Source organism: Hoplias malabaricus, chromosome 5, assembly GCF_029633855.1.
Source record: "Hoplias malabaricus isolate fHopMal1 chromosome 5, fHopMal1.hap1, whole genome shotgun sequence".
Lineage (NCBI taxonomy): Eukaryota > Metazoa > Chordata > Actinopteri > Characiformes > Erythrinidae > Hoplias > Hoplias malabaricus.
The window spans coordinates 33,451,230-33,472,992 of record NC_089804.1 but is presented as its reverse complement, the minus strand read 5'-3'; the positions used below and the strand labels follow the sequence as shown (position 1 = coordinate 33,472,992).

Genomic DNA, 21,763 nt, shown 5'->3' with positions numbered 1-21,763 from the left:
TGTCCACCTTGTAGATGTAAAGTCAGAAACAGTAGCTCATCTGTCAGTGAGAAAACTCCAGCAGCACTGCTGTGTCTGATCCACCCATACAATTTTCTTATGCCTTCTTAACCCATCCCCTTGCAAAGTGGTTCCTGTACAAGTCATTAGCACATATTTGTAAAGTGACAAAAACTGCAGGGCTCACAAAAGAGGCAGGACAAAAATATATAATGCATTATTCCTTTATTATCAGACACAGGAGGTTTTGTATAAGAGGACAAACAGTATTGAAAATTTTTTACCCGTCTGGTGGATTTATGAACAGTAAACAGTGATATAACTCTTAACAACTATAAGGCATACAATCGCATTGGATCCAAAAGGAGTTTACAGTGAAATTCTACAGAAATAAATCAGCAATGAAGCATCACTGCTGTGTCAGATGATAAAGAGAAGCAGTGAAATGCTTCAGATTCCCCTTCTGTAATCAAATGTCACCTGAAAATGCTAACATCGCTAATGATAGATGCATGGAGACTGGTACAATTTTGTATCTCCAAAAATAAAGTTTTACAGAACTTTTACTTGAAATTAATGTAGCATGTTTTCATTTTACATAATTCTAGACTATTTCAAATGTTTCAGTGAAATTCTGACACAACATGAACAACTGTTTGGTTGTTTTATTTTAAATGTCAGTAAAATAAAATGTTTAAGATACAATGTGAATTTATGAATATTTTTTCATTCATTGTTAGCAACAGAAACATTTTTAGATGGTTTAAAAACAAAATATGCCCCATTTCCCGCTAAAACAAGAGTTTGAAGTTAGCTAGGAGGCTAATGTAGCTAAAAAGTAGATGCCAATCTCAGCTAACACACTGTACAATTTTTTTCTGACAAAATGTGCAAGGATTCTAATTTTTAACCAATTTCTAATAAAATTGTGGTCTGAATGTTATGACAGCTATAAAATACTAAATTGTTGGCAATGTTTACAAAAGTTATCTAAATTAATTTTAAAACTAAAACTACAGAAACTAACATCAGACAAAAATATATCTCAGATAAGTAATTATATTTAATTTAAAGGGAACACTTCCACTTGAAAATATTATTTTTGGCAAAAAAGCATTGCTTTAAAGTAAATCACATCACTAAAAGTCAGAAAAGACAATCATTGCTCTTATAAGAAATTATCCTTTCTACAGTAGACCCTTTGTGTAACAGAATTTTCCTAAATCTATGAGACTAAAACTATTCGTCCTAATTTTCTGAGCACAGTTCAATGGTATTAAAACATTATTGTTATTTGCAGGAAATGAACACAGAGGTCAGTCAAATGTCACAGGCAGTTGGCACAAAAGCTTATTGGTGAGGGTTCTGGGTAAAATATGTGAATTATCACTTTAAAATAAAGTTGGAAATAGAGTTGCTCCAACCTGGTCTTTCACCTTCGGTTCCTGATCTGTGTGTTTACACACAAAGGTCACAGATTAAGTTTTAGCAAAAAATAAACATATATTGCCCTGTGTTTTTTGCTTTATTTCAGAGAAGACAACTTCCTGTAACTTGAGTTTAAAAATAAAGAACATCTTGTTTAAAATTCACATTATAATGAAGAAATGGCAATGAAAACCTGGTAAATATGACCCTACAATAATTATTAATTATTAATAATGATCTTTTCCATAATCACACCTTCATGTAATTCCTCCAGATTATACAAAGATTTAATTCTAAAGAATCATGGTCATTATGGCACATCTTGTGGTGATAGGACCACAAATAAACCTACAAAACACTGTTGATATTCAGTGTGCATTTCCACCAGTTATTTTTCCAAGGCAAGACATAATTATTCCAGCTTAAAAAAATAAAATAAATGTTTATTACATTGACGCTAGAGCAATATTTACTCTAGAAAATGGAGATGCGCTACACAGCATTTTCATTGCTGCAATCTAGGGGCGCCAAAAACTCAGGCTATGGCTGAGATGAGATTATTTAGTAAAATTACTGAAACAATCATCATTACCTGTAACCGCTTTTCCAATTCAGGGTTGTGGTGGGCCTACTTGGAATCACAGGGCGCAAGGCAGGAACTCACCCTGGAGGGAGCGCCAGTCCTTCACAGGGCAACACACATTCACTCACACCTATGGACACTTTTAGAGTCACCAGTCCAACTTGTGTTTTTGGACTGTGGGAGGAAGCCAGGGCACCCAGAGGAAACCCACACGGACACAGAGAGAACACACCAAGCTTCTCACAGACAGTTACCAGGAGCTGGACTAGAATCCACAACCTCCAGGTCCCTGGAGTTGCGTGACTGCGACACTACACTGAAGGGAAATATGATTCCAGTATGAACTGAATGACTTGTTTCTAAGTAATGTTTTGCTTTTTTGCTTCCAGGAAAAGACATATTAAACTGGAGCTTCATTTTCCATACATTTCTTGTGTTCTTTTTGGTGTATGTTTTCAGCACTGAATCAGCGACTGAGACAGATTTAGAGTGTGTGTGAGTATGTGGGCAGTGTGTGTGACCTAGTTTGTTTCTGTTGAGTGTTTGAGTGCTGTTATATGTGTGCAGTGTGGTCAGTATTTTTATAAAACTGAATACCGAAACATCTTTGTTTAGAGGTTTAATAAATATGCTTTTAAAAATGTGTGTGTGTGTGTGTGTGTTCAGAGGTGTGTATTGTGTGAGCGTGTGGAGTGTCGAGCTGTGAGTGTGTGTTGTACTGCTGGACTCATGATGTTCTCTGTGATGTATGCAACCAGGAGGCAGATGATGACCAGCATCACACAGATAGCGCCGCCCACTGTCGTCATGGCAATGACAATGTCCTGCATCCCGGAGGGAGACACGATGAACTCCACACAGCCAGATCCGTCCCAAACCTCCACTTTCTGTAGAAAATACAGTAAGAATATTTACAAGATCTTCTAGCCACTTTTTCTGTGATTATAATTATTATTTTTATGATATCAGTATTACTATGTTGAGTATTGTGCTATAAAAGCCATAGTACCCATACACTTCCTGTAGTGTATTATATAGTATTGTATTGTATGTGTCAGAAAGACTTTATGGATCATTTGAATGTTATACATTAAAACCTTTGTTATATGCAAAACAATGTTTGCACAAACATTGCACAAGGAGGTGCTGTTCATATTCATTTTTAAAAATTCATAAGGTTGGTGCATTATTGGCAATGTGTGTCTTTGCCAATATAATCAGTGTCTAGCTTTATAAATGTCACTGTCCTATGTGATATGCCTTAATGCTCTTCTTGTTTGTCCTTTATATAATATTTCATATTACAAATTGAAAAAAAAACAGTGGATATGGAACCAGACCGTTTTGGGTTTGTGCCCGTGAAGCTTTCCAGTCTTGCCTTTGTCCCAAATTGCCCACAATGGCTGCAGGCAGATGCGGTAGGGCACGTTTTCGTGGAGTTCAGTCAACAAGAAGTCCCTGCAGCTGGAGGCAAGTATAACACTCGAACACTCAAACTGTGTGTAGCTGCCATTCCACCAGCAGCTCATTTTAAAGCCCCCTTCCTGTTGCCCCTGTTTCTGGCTTTTTTGTGAGGCAGGAAGGGCCTCTGTAGCGCCTCCTGCTGGTGGAGTCACTGTGAGTTCAGGTGTCTCTGAGGGGACCCCAGTATTCCCTGGGATTATTGTTCTACTTTGGCTGCTGTACGCCCACTGGAGCAGCACACTGCCGTTACTGAGCATGTTCGCCACCAGCTGACCTCCAGGTGACCGAACCTGCAAGCAGGTAGCTCTGGGACAGGTGAAGTCCATCTGAGTAAGACGGAAACACAGCTGTCCCTCCTCACCCTCCTCCAGGACTCGGTATGCACAAAGGGGTTTATCAAACTCAATAGCTGCTCTGTCAGTAGTTGACCTATATCTAGTCGCTCTCTTGCTAGTTGCTTTCTTTCTCACTACTCTCTCAGTAGTTGCTCTATTGCTAAATTCTTTCTCATCTGTTGCCTTTTTGTTAGTTGCTTTCTCATTAATTGCTCTCTTGCTAATTACTCTTTCCTTGCCTACTCTCTTGCTAGCTGTTCTCTCGCATACTGCTCTAATGTTGTTCACTCTTTCTCTAGCTGCTCTCTTAGTACCAGCTCTCTCATTAGGTACTGCATCGCTAACTGCTCTATTGCTAGCTCCTTTCTCACTAGCGCCACTCTCACTAATTATGTTTTGAATATCTAAAGTTACTCCGACCCCATTAAGTCCATCAGGCTGCTCTGAGTGGAACAGACCGCCCCTGTTTTGGACGCTTAGTGGCGCCCCCTGGCTGTAGGGCTGATCTCTGCTGTTTATTCCTCCAGATTCTTGTCGAATTGAAGCATTTCGATTCGTGCTGCTGACAAAGCTCAGGTACAAAACAGTAATGCAGGTGAGAAAAGGCCAACAGTGTCCAGACATTTCGCAGTCATTGGCAGGGCTCAGCTAGAAGAGAAGAGGGCAGAGTCTGTATGGAAGGAGGCGGGACCTCTGGATCCATCACACACTTTTAGCAAAGCAAACTGGTGGCCTACACAGGAGAAAAGAGTATTATTATTATTAAGGTGTATACATCTTATCATCACAAAATATCCGTCATTATAGAAAGTCTATATTAGTGTTTTTGTTAATAAATGATTTGAAAGGAATTATAACTGCAAGAAAATACAAGCTTTGGGTCCTTTAAAACTGATATAGATAGATAGATAGAAATCACAGCTGATTCATTCATGCAACTCAGAACAACGAAGTTATTCCTTTAATAATCCACACATGGAGTGAAGCATGAAAATATACACATACCTGCTTGCAGTTTTTCAACGAGATAATGAAGATGATGATGATGATAGCTGGAGCGCGTGTGTGTGCGCGCGCTCACGTCACTGAATGCATGAACCTTAAAGAGCAATGCGAATGAGAATTACTAAGAGAGCGAGAGAGAATAATATTTTCAAAATCTGCCCCGTGTTTTTCTTTATCTTCTTACCTCCTCTGTCCCTCCTCTAGCTGTTTATTCTCCTCCAGCTGCTGTTAGGTCTCCGCGAGCCTCCATCACACTCCTCTCCATCTCTTGCTTTCTCCCTCTCTGTCCAAATCAATAGTCCTTGCAAAGCACAGGGGCACGTCCAAAATCTTATCGTTCTTTTATCGTGCACAAAGCATGAGACCTTTTACCACACACATAGTTCACAAACTGTCCAGTGTGATAAAATCGGAATTACAAATGTCTATGTGTAAATACTAAATCTAGTGGGAAATGACTTTATTTTGTAGTTACATATTGTGCTCTACTTAGGGAGCAGGCAAATTTGAGACACAGCCTTTTTTTACCTACATAAGTCACTATGGTGATAAATGTCGCCGCCTTGTGGTTCGGCATAGAAGCGCAGTTTTCTACAAGACAGAAACAATTATTATGAAATAATAATAATAATAAAAAAAATCTGGGTCGCGGAGGGTCCGGCCCTGGAGGCACCAGTCCTTCGCTGGGTGACCCACATTCACTCAGACACTCACACCTATGGACACTTTTGAGCAACCAGTCCACCTACCAACGTGTCTGTGGACTGTGGGAGCACCCAGAGGAAACTCACGCACACGGGGAGAACACACCAAACTCCTCACAGTCACCTGGAGTGGGACTTGAACACACAACCTCCAGGTCCCTGGAACCGTGTGACTACAACACTACCTGCTGCGCCAGAGTGCCACTTCTCAGCACAATTATGGTCAGTTTAATCTTATAATAACATATTTACTACATGTTTTTAAAAAACAAACATTAGCACACGCTAAATGACAGAAATGAAACATCTCCTATTCCAATGGGTACAGGATTCCCAAAATGACACGAGACTTTTAATCCAGTGTGTGACTGCTTATTTGTCACAGAATTTTCTGGCCTAATCAACAAACAAACCCAAACAGATGAACCAACGGTTTATTAGCGGACAAACTAAAGGAGTCAGCGCAGTGTTAATGATGGGAAAGTGTGGAGTCAGGTTAATGAGGCCCAGAAGTGATTCCACACACACATTTCCTACGTCAATGAGACTGGGAATATCTGGATTGGTCTATGGTCAGTGATGATGACAATCAATATCATACATATGATTAGTAAGACGTAATGCAGTGATGGAGAATATTCTGGAGTAAAATTTTTTAGCTTGAACTTTTTCTTCCAGGCATCTTCAGGTCAGATATCAGCCATGTGTGCATCAGTATTGTACTGTAACCACTTTCTGTGAGGAACTTTAAGAGGAGAACGTCTGGTTCCATTCACTACCGCTGTCCCACATCTGACTCTGGAAAGTTTCTCTAAAACCAGAACTCCATTACTGTGTTTACATTTCAGTATATTTTTGCAGACATTTATCACCCTTTAATGTCACAAAAATGATAAAATCATGGCTCCCTGTCATGATACTCTCAAGGCTGTGACCCTTTTGATAGCACAGGACCAGGAAGCGGTTGCCTAGCAACTGATAATGGGAGTAAATTGGCCCTGAAGAGTGTGATGGTCAGCAGTGATGGGAGTCCTCTGTGGTTTTGTATAAAGATAAAGTTGCTACACACACAAACATACATACAAGATGGACAGAGTACAAATGGAAGAGAGGATGAGTGTAGAAGAGGGGGAATAGAAGGATAGGCAATAAAGAATGGCAGTGCTGCTGACTGTAGACGCCATTCTGTTCGGCATTCTGGTGTTCTCGGGAATTCTGGGAAATATCCTGGTCATCTACGCGGTAAGGAAACAGAAACTGTCTAAAGGGCCCCATTTAATCTGGGTTTATTTGTTTACTGGAATTAAAAATTATTCTTTATCATTCAGAATTGATACAGTGTGAGGACTTCACTCTTGAATATATGTTTCTTTAAGTGTTCTTGATTAAAGAGAGTGGTTCTACTCAGAACGATGAGTTCTGTATAGAACCTTTTGTATGCTTCAGTGGGGCTACAGTTCTGCAGACTGAAGCAGAATGTGTTTATATATATATATATATAGTTTTCAATAGTAGAAATATTTTGAAAATAATTGTATCTAGCACCAAAAACAAATTTCAATTATGTCATGTCCAATTTCTATAACAACAGAGGAACCCTTTTGGTGCTGTTATATAATAACAGAACAGCACATTTCACAGCACGCTGCAGAACCATTTCTCTGTGCAAAGGAACAAAGGAGAAGGAGCATGCAGGTGACTCTGAACTAAGGGTTCTAAATAAAATATTTAATGAAGAATGTAAACACATAGTAAGTCATGGTAATTATTAATGAGTAATAGTGGCTACTTAATTACTTTTAGATACTTATAAACTTAGTAGTTACTCAGTAGATTATGGATGTTGGACACTGAATAATTCATAGTGGATAGTGAATAATTAATTGTATACTATTGATATGTAACTTAATTAATAATCTATTATGGTTAATGAATTATTCTTCTTTGTTAAAAGTATTCATGGTGGATACTTGTAGGATAAGTGTATAGATAGTCTTAAAATTAATAACAGAATTATAAGCCTGAATTTAAGGGGATAGACATAACTAATTTAAACTCATAAACAAAAGCAGTCCTAACTGAACTAGTGTGTTGAGTGGATGGAGGTAAGAAAAAAGGAAAAAGGATTTATGCTTTAAAACTGTGGGACAAGATTTGTTTCTGAGAGGAAAAATCCTTTAGGAGGGTAAACAGTCAGCAACACTGTGCGCTAATCTCTTTCTGTGGGTCTGGATCCTCCTGACTGACTTTAATCCCTGGATTTGCTCCGGTTCTCTCCTATAAAGACAGATATAATCATAATCTGGTGTAATACAAGAGTTAAAACACACACTGAGTGAGAGAGATAAATTAAAATCTATAAAGCTTTTTTTAAAATGGCTGAGAAAATGTGAGCAACAAAATAAAAACACACAGCACTAGCACAATCTGCAAAATGTTTATTTACTGATCTCCTTGTGCATTTAGCCATTTATTCTAGCACTCCAGCGATTTGAATCCTTACACGTTTGCAGCCTACTTTTATTCCCACTTCTGTTTTATTTTTTACAACAATCACAGCACTAGCAAAAAAAGAAATAAATAAATACCTGCCTGAATACAATTGTCTACTTTTTTAAGGATAGAACTGTAATTAAAAGCAGCTCAAAGGTCATGGCAAATTCCCTCGCTAAATTCTGGCCGTGTCTGAAATGTCAAACGTTGTCCCAGAGTAGTACAATTAGCAGTGGACAAAGTAGTGTGGTGAACAGAGCAGTTTCCGTACATAGGAAACTTAGATTTATCTTAATAAATTACTTCTGTGCACAATAGCCAAGACATTGCAGATTTTTGCTTTGTTCTCTCCAAAAGCTGTAATTATTCCGGCTAGCATTTACTGCTAGTATATGGTACCGTAAATCAGCTTCAGGTACATTGAATATGTCATTTGTTATTTTTTAACATAAGTTTAGCTGTGGGTTTTGCTGCTTTTGAAGCATGTCTTAAATGTGATTTGGTAAAGGTACCTTCTTCAAAATCTCACAAGGCAACTATAATCTGTTTCTGACATAGCCTTTGTGTGCTAGCATACATTGTGCGTTCAAATTTGTTTGTTGGTTTACAAAATAACTACACAATGTGAGTACCCTGAGGGGGCAGGAAGACCGGAAGCTAAACCCCCAACAAAATGCATAAGCTCTATTCTGATTGGTCAAACTCTGGCACCTGTTTAGATTTGAGTCAAATCAGATTTCAGCACAGCTGTCCTACTCAAACTGGATATATACAAAAATAAAAAAATTAACCTGTCTTTCTCTCGCTCTCATCCTCCCTCACTCTCAGGTGTGCCAGTGTGCTGTGGAGAGTCCCTCTCGCCACATTCCCCCATCTGATATGATCCTGTTGAATTTATCTCTGGCGAACCTGCTGACCTCTCTGTTCCGAACGGTTCCCATCTTTATCTCAGACCTGGGTCTGAATGTATACCTGGAGGCCGGATGGTGCAGGGTGTTTATGCTGCTCTGGGTTTGGTGGCGAGCTGTGGGCTGCTGGGCCACGCTGACATTGAGTATGTTTCATTACACCACCCTGAGGCGAAAGTATGTTACTACAGGCCCCCAGGCGCTGAGGAGGGACCGTAGACGGGTGTGGATCACCCTGGGGCTCGTGTGGGGTGCCAACCTGGTCTTCTCTCTCCCGGCACTGGTTTACACCACTCACGTGAGAGGAAACGTCACGATAGAGGTGATGGTAATCAGCTGCACCACACGCCCCCTGCTAGGCTGTATGTGGGACTTCCCAGCACAAGACCAAGGCTCCATCTTCGCCTCCACCTCTCTGGCGATAAACGAGGTTCTGCCTCTTTTGCTGATGGTCAGTACCAATCTGGCAACTCTGTACTCTCTGGCTAAACATATACGCTCAGTTGGGACAGGGTCTGAGAGCTCGACCACGGTGCACGTGAGCAGTGAAAGAAAGGCAGGTCACGTGATCATGGCGTTGGTCACGCTGTTCGTGGTCTGCTGGGTCTTGCAGGTTGCTGCTGTGACGTACTACAACTATGATGGCGGAAAACACACTGAAAGCCTGTTGACAGTCTCACAGTTCTCTGCCTCCTTGTTCGTGGGATTCAGCCCCCTGGTGGTCGCTCTTGGACATGGCAAACTGCGTAAGAGGTTTGTGAGACTGGCACAGACTTGGTCGCTAATGATCAGCTGCAGATATGCAATGAGGGAGGAGGAACAGAAGAGAGTGCAAGAGAATAGCTTGAACATCAACAACACAATTGTAAAATAAAAAAGCAATATAGCTTCTGTGTGGAGCTGAAGAACTTTATATAATTTAAATCCTAGTCATTAAAGGAACAGTGAGTCAAAGGGAAAACACACCACATTCCACAGTCAGTGACTCTGCAGCTGCCCTAAAATGAATTTAGTTATAACACATCTCATAATATTCCAAATAAAAGATATGAAACAAAATAAATAAATAATTATTTATCTAAAATGGATTTATTATATTATTTGATATATTTTAAAAACAGAAACTGTGACAATGGTTGTCACCATCCCTTTTTACAAAGTTTAAAAAACCAGAAAAACAGTGAATGTTGTAAGAATGTTATATCTGTTGATGCAGTGCATGAATGTGTTTCTCACTCTAAACAAAACAAGCGCAGCAACAGAGATCATTAAATGGTCAATATCGTACACCTCACCCGTATTTTACACATTTCCACTTATAGCACTTATGAGTTTTAAGCACTCATGCCGTTTTCAACACAGAAATTAAATAAGCATTTTTTGTTATTGTCATTTTAAAACATATTTATGTAAATGAGCTCTGTTCTGGTTGGCTATGCCTAATTCACAAAGTAGTCCTTGCTGCAACAACTTCAGTGTGAGTTGGCAGAAAGAGTGAAAGAGAGGAGAATAGGGAGATTTGGTATTTTTCCTCCTGAGCTCCCTCTACAGATGCAGAATGTAATTCACTTTAACAACATTGTCCTTAAATCTAGAAGGAGGTGTTCTCCGACCCTTCTCCAAAACTTACATAATGCAGTTTCTGCAGTGCTGAGCCTGGAGCAGGAATGACAAAGACTCTATTCTCCATACTACAGCTTAGTGAAGCAACACAATGATTTTGAAGCTGTAATTTTATGGTAAAAATTATATGTAACATTGCTTTAAGACTGGAGAGTGAATGATTCTCATCTGTTCTCATCTTGAGGTGGATTTGTTTTCTTCTATTTTCTCTGCATATCTGGCACCGCTCTGACTGCTGGCCTGTGGATGGTGATCCTCTGGCCTCTGTTTTATTCTGGAGCGTCCTTAAAACCACAGGTTTGTTTGGGAACAGGAAGGAATGTTTCTGTGGTGTGACAGGATCCCAGCACTTTGGTGTAACTCAGTGGATGTGTGTGTGTTGTTAAATATGATGGTTATTGCAGCCTTTCTGAAGCATTTGATGTTAGAAATATTTGGATTCTCCAGTGGCTCGTTGTCCTCTTTTAGGAAACATCTCTAACCCCACTGAGTGACGGCTGAGAGAGAGAGAGAGAGTTATATAAAGAAAATGGCACTTCATTAAACACAGAATTTTCACAGAGTTTGTTTTGTGATCCAGAACCTATCATCCAACACCAGCACCTGACATTGCTAATGTTTATGAGTCTGAATGCCCTCAATTCTTCACAGCAATAGTTTACCATTTAGTTTCAGAAGATTAGAAGCTGCAATGAAGAGGATCACACTCCTGATTAAGAATAACGTTAAACCAGCAGGTGTCCATAAACTTCAGGGCATAAAATTAATTGAATTATTGTAAATAGCAACACCTACCTGTGCATGAGAGTGTGTGTGAATGAGTGTGTGTGTGTGTGTGTGTGTGCAGTGCAGCAGAGCCCGTCCCCCCGTGCCGTCCTGTACACCGGAGAGACACACACTCTTGTGGAGGGCCTGAGGTGTGTAAGCACAGCGGAGCTTGAGTGAGGAGGGAGGTAGAGAGAAGAGGATGATGATGATGACAAAGAGTCCTCTCCTGTCTCCCACTTCAACCAGAAGCCCTTGAGTCTCTCTGCTTCAGAATAACTCCTCCAGTCCACCTTAACTGAGTCAGAACCAACAGGGGTGAGTTGGAGGTCAGCCAGGCCTGGCAGAACTGAAACACAGCCGCAGAGGTTCTGTATTCAGCACCATGCCCATATAAGGAGTTCCAGGTCTAAGTTACATAATACAATGCTGTGCTCAATATAGGGCTTCATGATATATAGTTTCCTTGCAGGACGTGAGTTTTTTTATTCTTTCATTTGTGTAGTTTTGGTTGAATGAGGTTTACTACTTAAAGAGGTTTTTTGTAACTTTGTCCAGTTCAGGGTCACAGTGGGTCACTGGGCGCAAGGCAGGAACACACCCTGGACGGGGAGCACACTCACACATTCGCTCACGCTTTTTGAGTCAAGCCACTTACCAACATGTGTTTTTGGACCGTGAGAGGAGCACGCAGACACAGGGAAAACACACCAACTCCTCACAGACAGTCACCTGGAGTGGGACTTGAACCCACAACCTCCAGGTCTCTGGAGCTGTATGACTGCAACACTACCTGCTGCGCCACGAGGTTTTAATGGTGAAATGTTATTGAAAAATTTTGAAGATATTTTGGTTTAATGCTCTGATATAACCATGGGTACAGACATGTAGATCCCTGAGCTCTCCTGTATCACCACACTCATTCATTCACAGATGAGCCCCGTGTTTATTTAAACATAAATTATTACTGAAATATCATGATATATTGGATCATAGATGTCTGGGGTATCTGGTGAATTTTACTGCATTTTTTTATATTTATTGCAGAAAATAAAAATATCGTGCAAATATTGTGCAGGTCTGTCTGAATATCCTGCTCACTAAGGAGCTCTGTATCAAGCATGCTACATGCTATACTCACCTTCCTGAGTGCAGGCTCTGATGGACAGTGACCCCTGTTGGCCGGAGGAATGAACTGCAGTGACCGTGATGAGGTACTGAATGTGCGGCTCTAACTCAGTAAGTAGGACGCTGTTCTCTCTTCCTGTTACAGCCACTGTTCGCACACCCCTGCTGGGAATCGGCCCAAACTCCACCAGGTACCGCTCCACTTGGCCCTGAACTGGAGCCCAGCTCACCCTCACTGCATCCACTCCAGAACTGGATACTGACACTTGCACCGGACCCAGCACTGGATTCAGCACCTCTACAGAACCAGGGAAGAATTATACAGGATGGATGGAAGAAGATGACGGAGAGAAAAGAGAAATAGGGAAATGGTAGAAAGAATGGAGAAATAGAAAGGAGAAAAATCATGGAAGAACACAAAGATAAAAGGAGGAAAGGGGAAATAATAGAAGAATCAACATGAAAGGAAGAATATGAGGGTGAAAAGAAAAAGGAATTTAATTACATATTACAATACATAATTTATCAGAAAACTATATGGGAAAAAACAGCTTTCTCTCTCACTCTCTCTCTCTCTCTCTCTCTCTCTCTCTCTCTCTCTCTCTCTCTCTCATAAACCCACCCCCACCCTCACCAGTAAGAGTGTTAAAGCTGGTGTAGAGTGTGCGTTCCTGTTGCTGTGGGGAATGTATTGTTAGCGAGGCGGTGTAGAGCGTGTCCGGCTGAAGGTTACTGATCTCTATCCAACTTTTTTCAGCGTCCAGCTCCAGCCTTTGCTCCTCTGTGTCTGAAGCATAATGGAGCTCGTAGTGTCCTGGTCGACCAATCAGAATGGGTCGCCACTGCAGCACGGCACTATGGGTAGTGATATCACGCACCTTCAGACGATCTGCGCGGATCAGCTCTGAGAGGAGACAACAAAAATACAGTCAGGTGACTAGGGTTCGATGCCTAGCTTGAGCAGGAACAGCACTCTATATCAGTAAAGTCCTGGGAAAGGTATTCTTCTGCTATGACATGCAAATCACACTCAGTCTGGTGTGAACATGGGAACACTATTGCAAATGCAAATGCAAACATCAACAGACAATAAACAACCTTTGTTCATAAATTAATCAACAACATCTGTAAAGGAAATCTGTAAAGGAAAATATTTATTTTAGAACGAAAATCCTTTCTAATAAGAAATAATTATAATAAAAAAACTAAACTCGATTCAAGTGACAATATTGGTCATTTCTATATAAAAGGGTGAACAAGTCAATCAAATAATAATAATTTCAATTAGTGAGAGCTCTGGCCAGTAAACATTTAGCTGTTGATTCAGCGTTGAAATAACGTAATGACTGCCGTCTAATCAACGTTCTCTTAAGGTTGAAAATGAAAGTTGAAAAGACGTCCAAACACGGACATTAGACTTATTAGACGTATGTTGGACATCCATTGACGTTATTAATTGGTCCTGAAATAAATTATTTGTATGAAACACATTTTGGACGTCCACTGACGTTATCGATTGGTCACCACTTAACTAACTTATTAAGATGGATTTTGGACGCCCATTGGTGTTTAAAATATGTCCTTGACGAACAAACAACTTTTGGACCCATTTTTAACGTCCAGGGACGTTCCTTGTTTACTGGGTGAGCTTGTTTCTCTGCAACAAGCTGGCAATGGGAGACAGTGACACCGGAAATGTGTTCCGTACTGCTACGTACAATCTGTTCCGTAGTTTCGTTTTGGTTGTGAATCACCTGTAGGAATAAACCCGTATTTTAAGTAGGAATCCTGATATTGTCTTTTAAATGCAGATTTCGTTTTCTTGGAAGTCGTAGGCTCTTCTTCTGTCTCCTTATTGGGCCTTTTCCCCTTTCCAAAGAAGCTCGCCAAAGATGTTTGTTTTTCACTCATTTTTGCTAGCTTTTGGGGTAACGGCTGGTTACGCATGTATGCGTCTGTGTGGAATGACTTTTCAGAGTGCAGAGTCACTTTTCTAAATAAAACATCAACATTTAGACTGATAATCAATTAAAAAAAAAAAAATTCAAACGCTCTGTGCGGCCCGGTACGTAATGGCCCACGGCCCGGTATCGGGTCGCGACCCGGTGGTTGGGGACCGCTGCTCTATGGTGAACTGGTCATTACTAAAAGTTAACTTAATTGTTAAAAATTGTTGATATGGCTGGACATTTTCCAATCAGTGTCAGACTGGCGCACTCTCGCTGACATAGCGGGGTGTGCAGAATGGGCTGAGTTGGCCGGGCTTAACTGCGAGAAGCGGAACTGAGAAAAGGAGGAATGAAGGCAAAAACGGATTCTACATATTCATTTCCTGTGTTGTGTTCATGTGTGGAATTTGCTCATTTAAGTTGTGTAAATCCAGGTCCACAAACTACTCTTTTAATTTAGGGAAGTTGCATATTTTTACTTACTCGAAGTTATGTTTGACCAGTGAATTGATTAATAATTAATTAGTAATTAATTATTGACTAATTAAATACTAACCCCACTATAGGAGGTAGCAGCTATGGAAAAGGCTCTGTTCCCCCTGGTCTGGTTCTTAGTCATAGGCGGTATGGACTGGAGTTTGGCATCTGAGGAGCGAAGGTTTTGGGAAGGACTGTGATGGTCAAGCAGGTTAGGATAGGATTGGTTGGGATAGAATGGTGCCTGGTTTTTGGGGTATTGTGAGTCAATAGAAGAATTTGGAACTGAATCCGGTGTGAAACAGGAAGGCAGTGAAGTTTCTGAAGCACAGGTGTGATGAGAAACTGTGCTGCTGAACTTTGAATATAATGGAGTTTATTGAGGATTTTGGATGGTGTGAGGGATGATGATTGGTTGGGGGGTTTAGTAAGGAATGATGATTGGGGGAGGGTTTAGTGAGGGATGATGATTGGTCGGTGGGTTTAGTGAGGGATGATGATTGGTTGGGGGGGTTAGAGAGGGATGATGATTGGTCGGTGGGTTTAGCGAGGGATGACGATTGGTTGGGAGGTTTAGTGAGGGATGATGACTGGTTGGAGGGGTTAGAAAGGGATGATGATTGGTCGGTGGATCTGCAATAATCATTTGAATCATGTGCATAGTGGCACCAAACCATAGTGGAAAAATTACTGATAGCACCTTTAATATTTACATATTGTGTATGTAAGTCAATCCTCTGTCTGTTCCTCACCAATGATGGCGTCCCTCAACTCCTCTGTGATAATGCTGATGTCATCGATATCTACGAAGTACAGATGAGAATCGATGGGCGGAGTCACTGTGTCTCTGAACACTTGGTAATTCGAGTGACCTATGGAAACTGCCAGCACAGACACGCCTTCCTGACGCAGCGCCGCCATTTGACTCTCTATGTTCCCTGGCTGCACCCCATCTGTCAGCCACAGCAAAACTCTAGGTGGAGCTTTTAGCCCCAGTGGTTGCCATAGCAACTTCTGAGCCAATTGCAGCGCAGCTTCTGTGTTGGTGTCTCCATGGAGTTGCCTCGTCCCCAGCAACGCCTCCTGCAGGGCATTCTGGGAAATGAAGGTATCAAAGTCAAACTCCACTTTTGGCTCTGTGCCCACCTGCACAAGCCCCACCCTAACCTGGCCATGCCCCAACAGGAAGGGACGGAGCAAAACTGTCAGGAAGCCCAGGAGGCGGGAAAAGTCATAGGAGGAGATGCTCCCAGAAGAGTCCAACATCAGCAAGATATCACCCTCACAACAGTCCAGCCCTGAGAGAGAGAGAAAGAGAAAGTGAAATTAGTTTAAAAGTACTCTGCCTTTAACTTTTTGAGCTAAACAAATAATCCGTAAAAAAATATGTAATTTTTGTGAATAATATTAGACCCATGGCCTGAGACCTGCTCAATGTAATAATCACACACTGCAGGGGCCACTGCTCATCTACAGAAATAGGAAAGGGCAGTTCAGAGAGAGATAGAACAAGTGAGAGAGAGAGAAAGACAAAGAAAGAGACTAATGAACTTGGAGAGTAAAACAGAGAGAAAGAGCTCTCTGATATATCCCCATTGCAATGGTTTTAATCTTGTGGCTGATGGGCATGTGTATCTATCACATACATATACTCTACACACACATGCACACACACACACACACGCACACACACACGCGCACACACACATCTGAAGGCAAACATACACATGCCTGTACTGTACATGCTGACAGACGACAGCCTGAAGCTGTACACGCACACTCACTGACACCACGCAGTGAACATATTACATCATCCCTTCCATTCCTTGCTCTCTCTTTCTTTCTCACTTTCACTCCTTCTCCCCATTCTGTCTTTTTCTCTATTTCTGCACCGCTCTTACATTTTCCATCATTCTCTCCATTTACACACACACACACACATATTTCCAAATTTATTAATTTTTTATGTAGCTTGGCTAAACCTGAAAGAGAGCGAGAGTCACAGAGAGAATGAACAGAGAAATATGATTAAAAAAGCACATGAAACAGACACAAAAAGACTGAAAGACAGATAGAAAGAAAAAAGAAAGAGAGAAAAACAGTGTGTGTGAGTGGGTGGGGGTGGATAAAAGCTCTTTATTCTTATGAAAAAAGGAGAATGCCATAATGCTCCTCTCCACATTCCACCCAGGGTAGGAGTGTCTGTGTGTGTGTGTGTGTGTGTGCCTCTGCATTTAGCCCATCCGTGGTAATGAAGATACACTCACACAAACACACACACCTGGAGGAGCAGCACCTTGGCGCCCAGGGAGCAGAACCAGAGAAATCCAGCCCTGTTCTGCTGCTTTTACATTTAAGCCAGAGTTTAAAAAAATATATTAATAACAATAATAATACCAACCAATTTCCTAAATACTTTTTTTCAATGTATAAATATGTAAATAGATACAAAATTTTATGATGTGCAAATTTTTAAAACCTCAAATTTGACTGAAGATATTACGTGTTACAAAAATATCATTTGCCCGTTTTAAATTTGATGCCATCAACACTTTTTCAAAATTCAGCACAGGGTCATGTTTCCCACAGTGTTCATCAGTTCTTGTTTAACAACACGCTGTGAGCATTGTTTTGGGAAGGGTTTCTGGGCCCATGCAGTGATTTCCACTACAGGAACCTGCCTGTTTTTTATTCAGTACTGTCTGAGGCCTTGAAGACCACAGCCAGATAATAATGGTTTTGGGCCTTGTCCCTTTCATATGGAGATTTCTCTGGATTCTCTTAATCTTTTAATGATATTATGGGCTGTAGGTGAAGAAAGTTTGACATTTTAATTTTAAACATTATTATTTAATTGTCTGTAATTGTCTAATTGTGTTTAATTACACTGGAATGCAATAACACTGTCTCCAGGTCACAAATAAAAAATCACAGCAGAGCTGCACAACACAATCACCAGAGATGTTCACAGTCTCTGTTACTCACAGCATCCTGCATATCCCTCAGACACCAGTCATGTGTCCCCTACTTTCTACTGCCCTCAATTTCTGTGAGGAGATTTTAGAGGAAGACATCTGGCTCCATTCACCTCCACTGTGCATTGTCTCGTAACGTTTAATGTCCTCACTTTCTGTGAGGAGCTTTTAGAGGGCGTCTGGTTCCATGCACACAACACTGTCCACTGCTCTGACTCTGGAAGTTTCTCCAGAACCAGAACCTGTTCCATCCCTTCGCCAGAGGATTATGGGAGATGACCTTCAAAAGAGCAGCTGAATAACCCCCTTGATCCTGATCAATTTTACTGATAAGGTGTGAAGCAACATCAATGCAGAAAATTAGAAAAACAGGAGGAATTTCCCTTTAAGGGAAACTGAGGACATCTCAGACAGGCAGAGGTAATTATTTCCTTCATCAGAAGTAAATTATTTACTGTGTGTGTGTGTGTGTGTGTGTGCTTGTCTGTGTGCAGATCCAAAATTATTGGCTTTTCCGTCAAAACAAGTGCATGAGGTACAAGTTATGTATGTTCCATGACAGAAAAGCTCTACTTACTTTAAGAATGAAAGAGGAGTCAGAGCTCCAGAGAAAGCGAGACCCCTAACAACCGCCCAAGACCCCGATGTCCTACCACAAACTGTCACACAAACCCTCAGCTTAGGGCTGTGGGTCTGAAAAGACACGTGGGCAGAGAGAGGAACAGCTCAGGGCTGTGGGTCTGAAAGGATGTGGTGGGGAGAGAGGAACAGTTTGGCGCTGTTGTTCTGAAAGCACACCAACGTGTGTTTTTGGGGCATGAGAGGAAACCGGAGCACCTGGAGGAAACCTATGCGGCCACGGGAAGAACACACCAAACTCCTCACAACCCCAGCCTCAGGACCCTGGAGCTGTGTGACAGCAACACTACCAGCTGTGCCACCATGCCACCCCCACATCTAATAAAATAACTCAAATTATCAAAATGCATGGACACATGGGTACAAAACGTGCAGGCTATGCATTATGCATGGATGCTCTCTGTATGAAAAGGCAAGCGTTTTTAGCAGGTGTGACACCTAAATGCCTCCTTTTTTTTAAAGGAAACATCAGGCCAGTAGCATCGGAATGTTTTCAGCTGTGCTATAATGTTAAGTATTGTGGTTAATTTTGCACCAAACAATGTCAGGGATTGCACAAACACTGTAATTACCTCTTTGTCTGATGCTATGGGTCAGAGGAGAAGTGTGTAGCAGCGGTTTGGCCCTGGCACTCAGCACGGCATAAGTGCTAACTGGAGGGGCAAGGCAGGAGCTTTTGCACACCACAGATCAAATCGGGGCAGAATTCTCATAAGGAGAAATAAATGCCCATCAGATATCTAAACACTTTTGGGGGAACTGATGACAGAGAGTGTAATTTTGATTTTTAAATATTGATGAATGAAGAAAAAAATTGGGCTCCAGTAGAAAGGGCACTTTTCTCATCCAGGGCAAAAGGGCAGGTGCTTGAGCACTACTAGGGGACTATCTGTGCATGTGTCCGCTGTAAAATATACAGTCATAACGTCAAGAAAGAACATAAACAATAGTCTGCCCTAAACACGGCAGTGTTTAATGTATGAACATCTGAACATATTAATACTCAGGTTTCCTCGGCTAGCAACAGATGCTATTTTAACTAGTGCATCAATGGCTTTTCAATTTGGTTATATAAAGAATGTAACAGGCATTCAATTAACATTTTTTCTTTGTTGTTGTCTTAAATATGACACTTGCCGTCAGGAAACTCACTACACCTTCTCACGCATACACTGTGTGCGTAGGGTTTCCAACTTTCTGAAATCACAATAAGGAATGCAGAGGCCAGGGGACCAGTATGCACTTGTAAATCCTTTCAACTGTAGTAAATTAGAAAAAACATTTTTGTTGTCAGACTTTTATTAAGCCAAATGTCAGTGCCTTTTTGAACAATACCAAAGCAGAATCTGTCCATGTATTTTGCAAATACTGTATTACCAATTTATAATAACTGTATTATTTTAAATTGTTCATTAATTACAATATGATCTGAAGTGAAAGAATCTTATTGGGCTCAGAGTCTAAAAGACATTCTCATTGCACATGTCCAGTCAAGGTGTCAAGGAATGAAAGCGAAAACGGATTCTTCAAGAATATTAAACTCAAAATATTCTATTAAGTACAGAATATAAAAGGAGAGTTTTCTCAATTTAAATTAAAATGACATTTTTTCTTATGGATTCTGCCTTTTAGCTCTCAGAACTTTAGAACCTATTTTGACGCCATAGAAATGTAGTTTCTCCAGGACACGGTGCTAACGTTATTTCTGTCTGATAGCAGTTTCCAGCACTGACCTGATGCTCTCAGCAACGCCTCAAAACAACCCCTTGTAGAAGGGACTGTGACTCTATAGGCTGCAGCACTGAATGATGGACAGATAACTCTGGCTGCTGATTGGCTACATAAAGGTGAAGACCAATGAAAAGCACATTCTTGAATTAGGAGCCATGGAGAATCTGCCCACCGCTCCGGCTGAGAGAGAGCTGTGTGTTTCTGTCTCAAACCATCGCCACAACAGTGTTACCTCAAAAATACGGAACAAAACGAGTCCCGTATCGGCTCAAAACGGAACGCATCTTTCAGGGTCCATACACGGGACGATTCCGTAATTTACTCGACGGTTGGCAACACTACGTGTGCGTATTCTGTCAAGAAAGCGGTATAGAGCCATAGCCAACGGCGTCAAATGGACATGCAGTAACAGCAGCAGTTCCCCCAGGTCCTAGTTTTATTACACTGTGTAAATACAGACAAAGAGAATCGTTGTTGAAAATGAAAGAGTGTGTGTGTTTGGGGGTGTACTCGGACCTTACCTGTGCCAGGTGCATCGCTGCGCGTGTCCATGGACTGCAGGCACGTGCTCAAGTTGAGCAGCCCCACGAGCGCGAGTCTCCACAACATGGTCCGCGCGCGCTTGGAAAACAACCTGCGGGGCGCGAGACGCATAGGAGACATTCTCACCTGTCCATCAGCGCACGCACTGTGACGACGACGACCTCTCTCTCTCTCTCTCTCTCTCTCTCTCTCTCGGTCTCTGTCTTTTTCATTTCTCCCCGCCACAGCGAGGAAGCTTTTTGTTAGACTCCGCCCCGGAATCTAGGTCACATTACAGTTCTCCACAGACTCTCACACACCTGAGTCGGTTAAACAGACCACACCCATCGATAGTGTTCTATCATATCAACTGGAGCTAGAGGTTTACTAAAATAGGGCCAGAGAGACAGAGAGAGAGGCAGACAAGGAAAAACAGAGAGAGAGAGACAGACATACAGGGTCAGAAAGACAGACACTAACAGAGAGGGACAGAGAGAGAGTTGTTGTGTCGGTGCTGTCCATGATGTGACCAGTAAGGGCCCTGTTGTGAGAGCCTCACTCTCTGAAGGCTGGTTTATCCTCCTGTGTAACTGCGAATGTTTTGTGAGTGTCATACACAGATTCTCACGCAGGTGTCTGCCTCTGACCTCGCCTTTCACGCAGCTCCTTGTGTCTGCAGAGGGTCCGGTTCAGTCCGCCTCGGTCTAGTCATAATGAGACAGGATCAGCGCCGGTCCACAGCCGTTTCTCAACAGAGCATATATGTACGGGTACTTTAACCTTTCTGTGTTTGTGTTCTTGAGTATTGGACCATAACTACGGCAGTAGGTGACTGCGAAATCGGCTTGTTTCTCAAAAAAAACAAAACAAAACAAAACAAAAAAAAAACAAAACACAGAAACAACGACAGCCACCAACGACAAAAACACACCCCAAACAGAACCATACCGGGTTTATGAGCTGGTTCTGATGGTTACACGGACTCTCCGGTGTTAAATGAGCTCTGTCACTCAGCAGCTGCTGCAGATATTTTC

The 21,763-nt window shown here is 41.5% G+C and overlaps 3 protein-coding genes across 5 annotated transcripts; 1 reads left to right on the top strand and 2 right to left on the bottom strand.

The window, feature by feature from the left end:
- Positions 1-226: 226 nt before the first annotated feature.
- fndc10 (fibronectin type III domain containing 10) lies at positions 227-5,076 on the bottom strand. The gene is made up of 4 exons (XM_066670960.1): positions 5,000-5,076; positions 4,816-4,909; positions 3,352-4,543; positions 227-2,898 (listed from the first exon to the last, which is right to left on the bottom strand). Exons 3-4 carry the CDS (start codon positions 4,432-4,434, stop codon positions 2,674-2,676), a joined length of 1,308 nt encoding a protein of 435 aa, XP_066527057.1. The 5' UTR covers positions 4,435-4,543; positions 4,816-4,909; positions 5,000-5,076; the 3' UTR covers positions 227-2,673.
- Positions 3,557-9,801, top strand: ora4 (olfactory receptor class A related 4). Of its 2 annotated transcripts, XM_066670962.1 has the most exons (2): positions 3,557-3,852; positions 8,841-9,801. In XM_066670962.1, exon 2 carries the CDS (start codon positions 8,892-8,894, stop codon positions 9,792-9,794), a length of 903 nt encoding a protein of 300 aa, XP_066527059.1. In that variant the 5' UTR covers positions 3,557-3,852; positions 8,841-8,891; the 3' UTR covers positions 9,795-9,801. The 2 variants fall into 2 exon arrangements, with proteins under 2 accessions (XP_066527059.1, XP_066527058.1); XM_066670961.1 differs by lacking the exon at positions 3,557-3,852 and having other exon boundaries at positions 7,982-9,801.
- A 92-nt stretch (positions 9,802-9,893) lies between these two features.
- On the bottom strand, positions 9,894-20,972 carry LOC136696505 (von Willebrand factor A domain-containing protein 1-like). 2 transcript variants are annotated; one of them, XM_066670959.1, is made up of 6 exons: positions 20,877-20,972; positions 15,615-16,160; positions 13,071-13,340; positions 12,450-12,734; positions 11,339-11,657; positions 9,894-11,040 (listed from the first exon to the last, which is right to left on the bottom strand). In XM_066670959.1, the coding sequence occupies exons 2-6, from the start codon at positions 16,126-16,128 to the stop codon at positions 10,968-10,970; spliced, it is 1,461 nt and encodes a 486-aa protein (XP_066527056.1). In that variant the 5' UTR covers positions 16,129-16,160; positions 20,877-20,972; the 3' UTR covers positions 9,894-10,967. The 2 variants fall into 2 exon arrangements, with proteins under 2 accessions (XP_066527056.1, XP_066527055.1); XM_066670958.1 differs by having other exon boundaries at positions 9,895-11,040; positions 20,729-20,966.
- Positions 20,973-21,763: the final 791 nt, after the last annotated feature.

Coding starts and splice junctions, on each gene's coding strand:
- ora4 (XM_066670962.1), top strand. CDS start 8,892: ATGATCCTGTTGAATTTATCTCTGGCGAACCTGCTGACCTCTCTGTTC.
- fndc10 (XM_066670960.1), bottom strand. CDS start 4,434: ATGTCTGGACACTGTTGGCCTTTTCTCACCTGCATTACTGTTTTGTAC. Junction 2,899..3,351: donor ACGGGCACAAACCCAAAACG/GTCTGGTTCCAT, acceptor TATTTTCTACAG/AAAGTGGAGGTTTGGGACGG.
- LOC136696505 (XM_066670958.1), bottom strand. CDS start 20,870: ATGTCTCCTATGCGTCTCGCGCCCCGCAGGTTGTTTTCCAAGCGCGCG. Junction 13,341..15,614: donor GTTGAGGGACGCCATCATTG/GTGAGGAACAGA, acceptor GTCTCCTCTCAG/AGCTGATCCGCGCAGATCGT. Junction 12,735..13,070: donor CAGCTTTAACACTCTTACTG/GTGAGGGTGGGG, acceptor CTGGTTCTGTAG/AGGTGCTGAATCCAGTGCTG.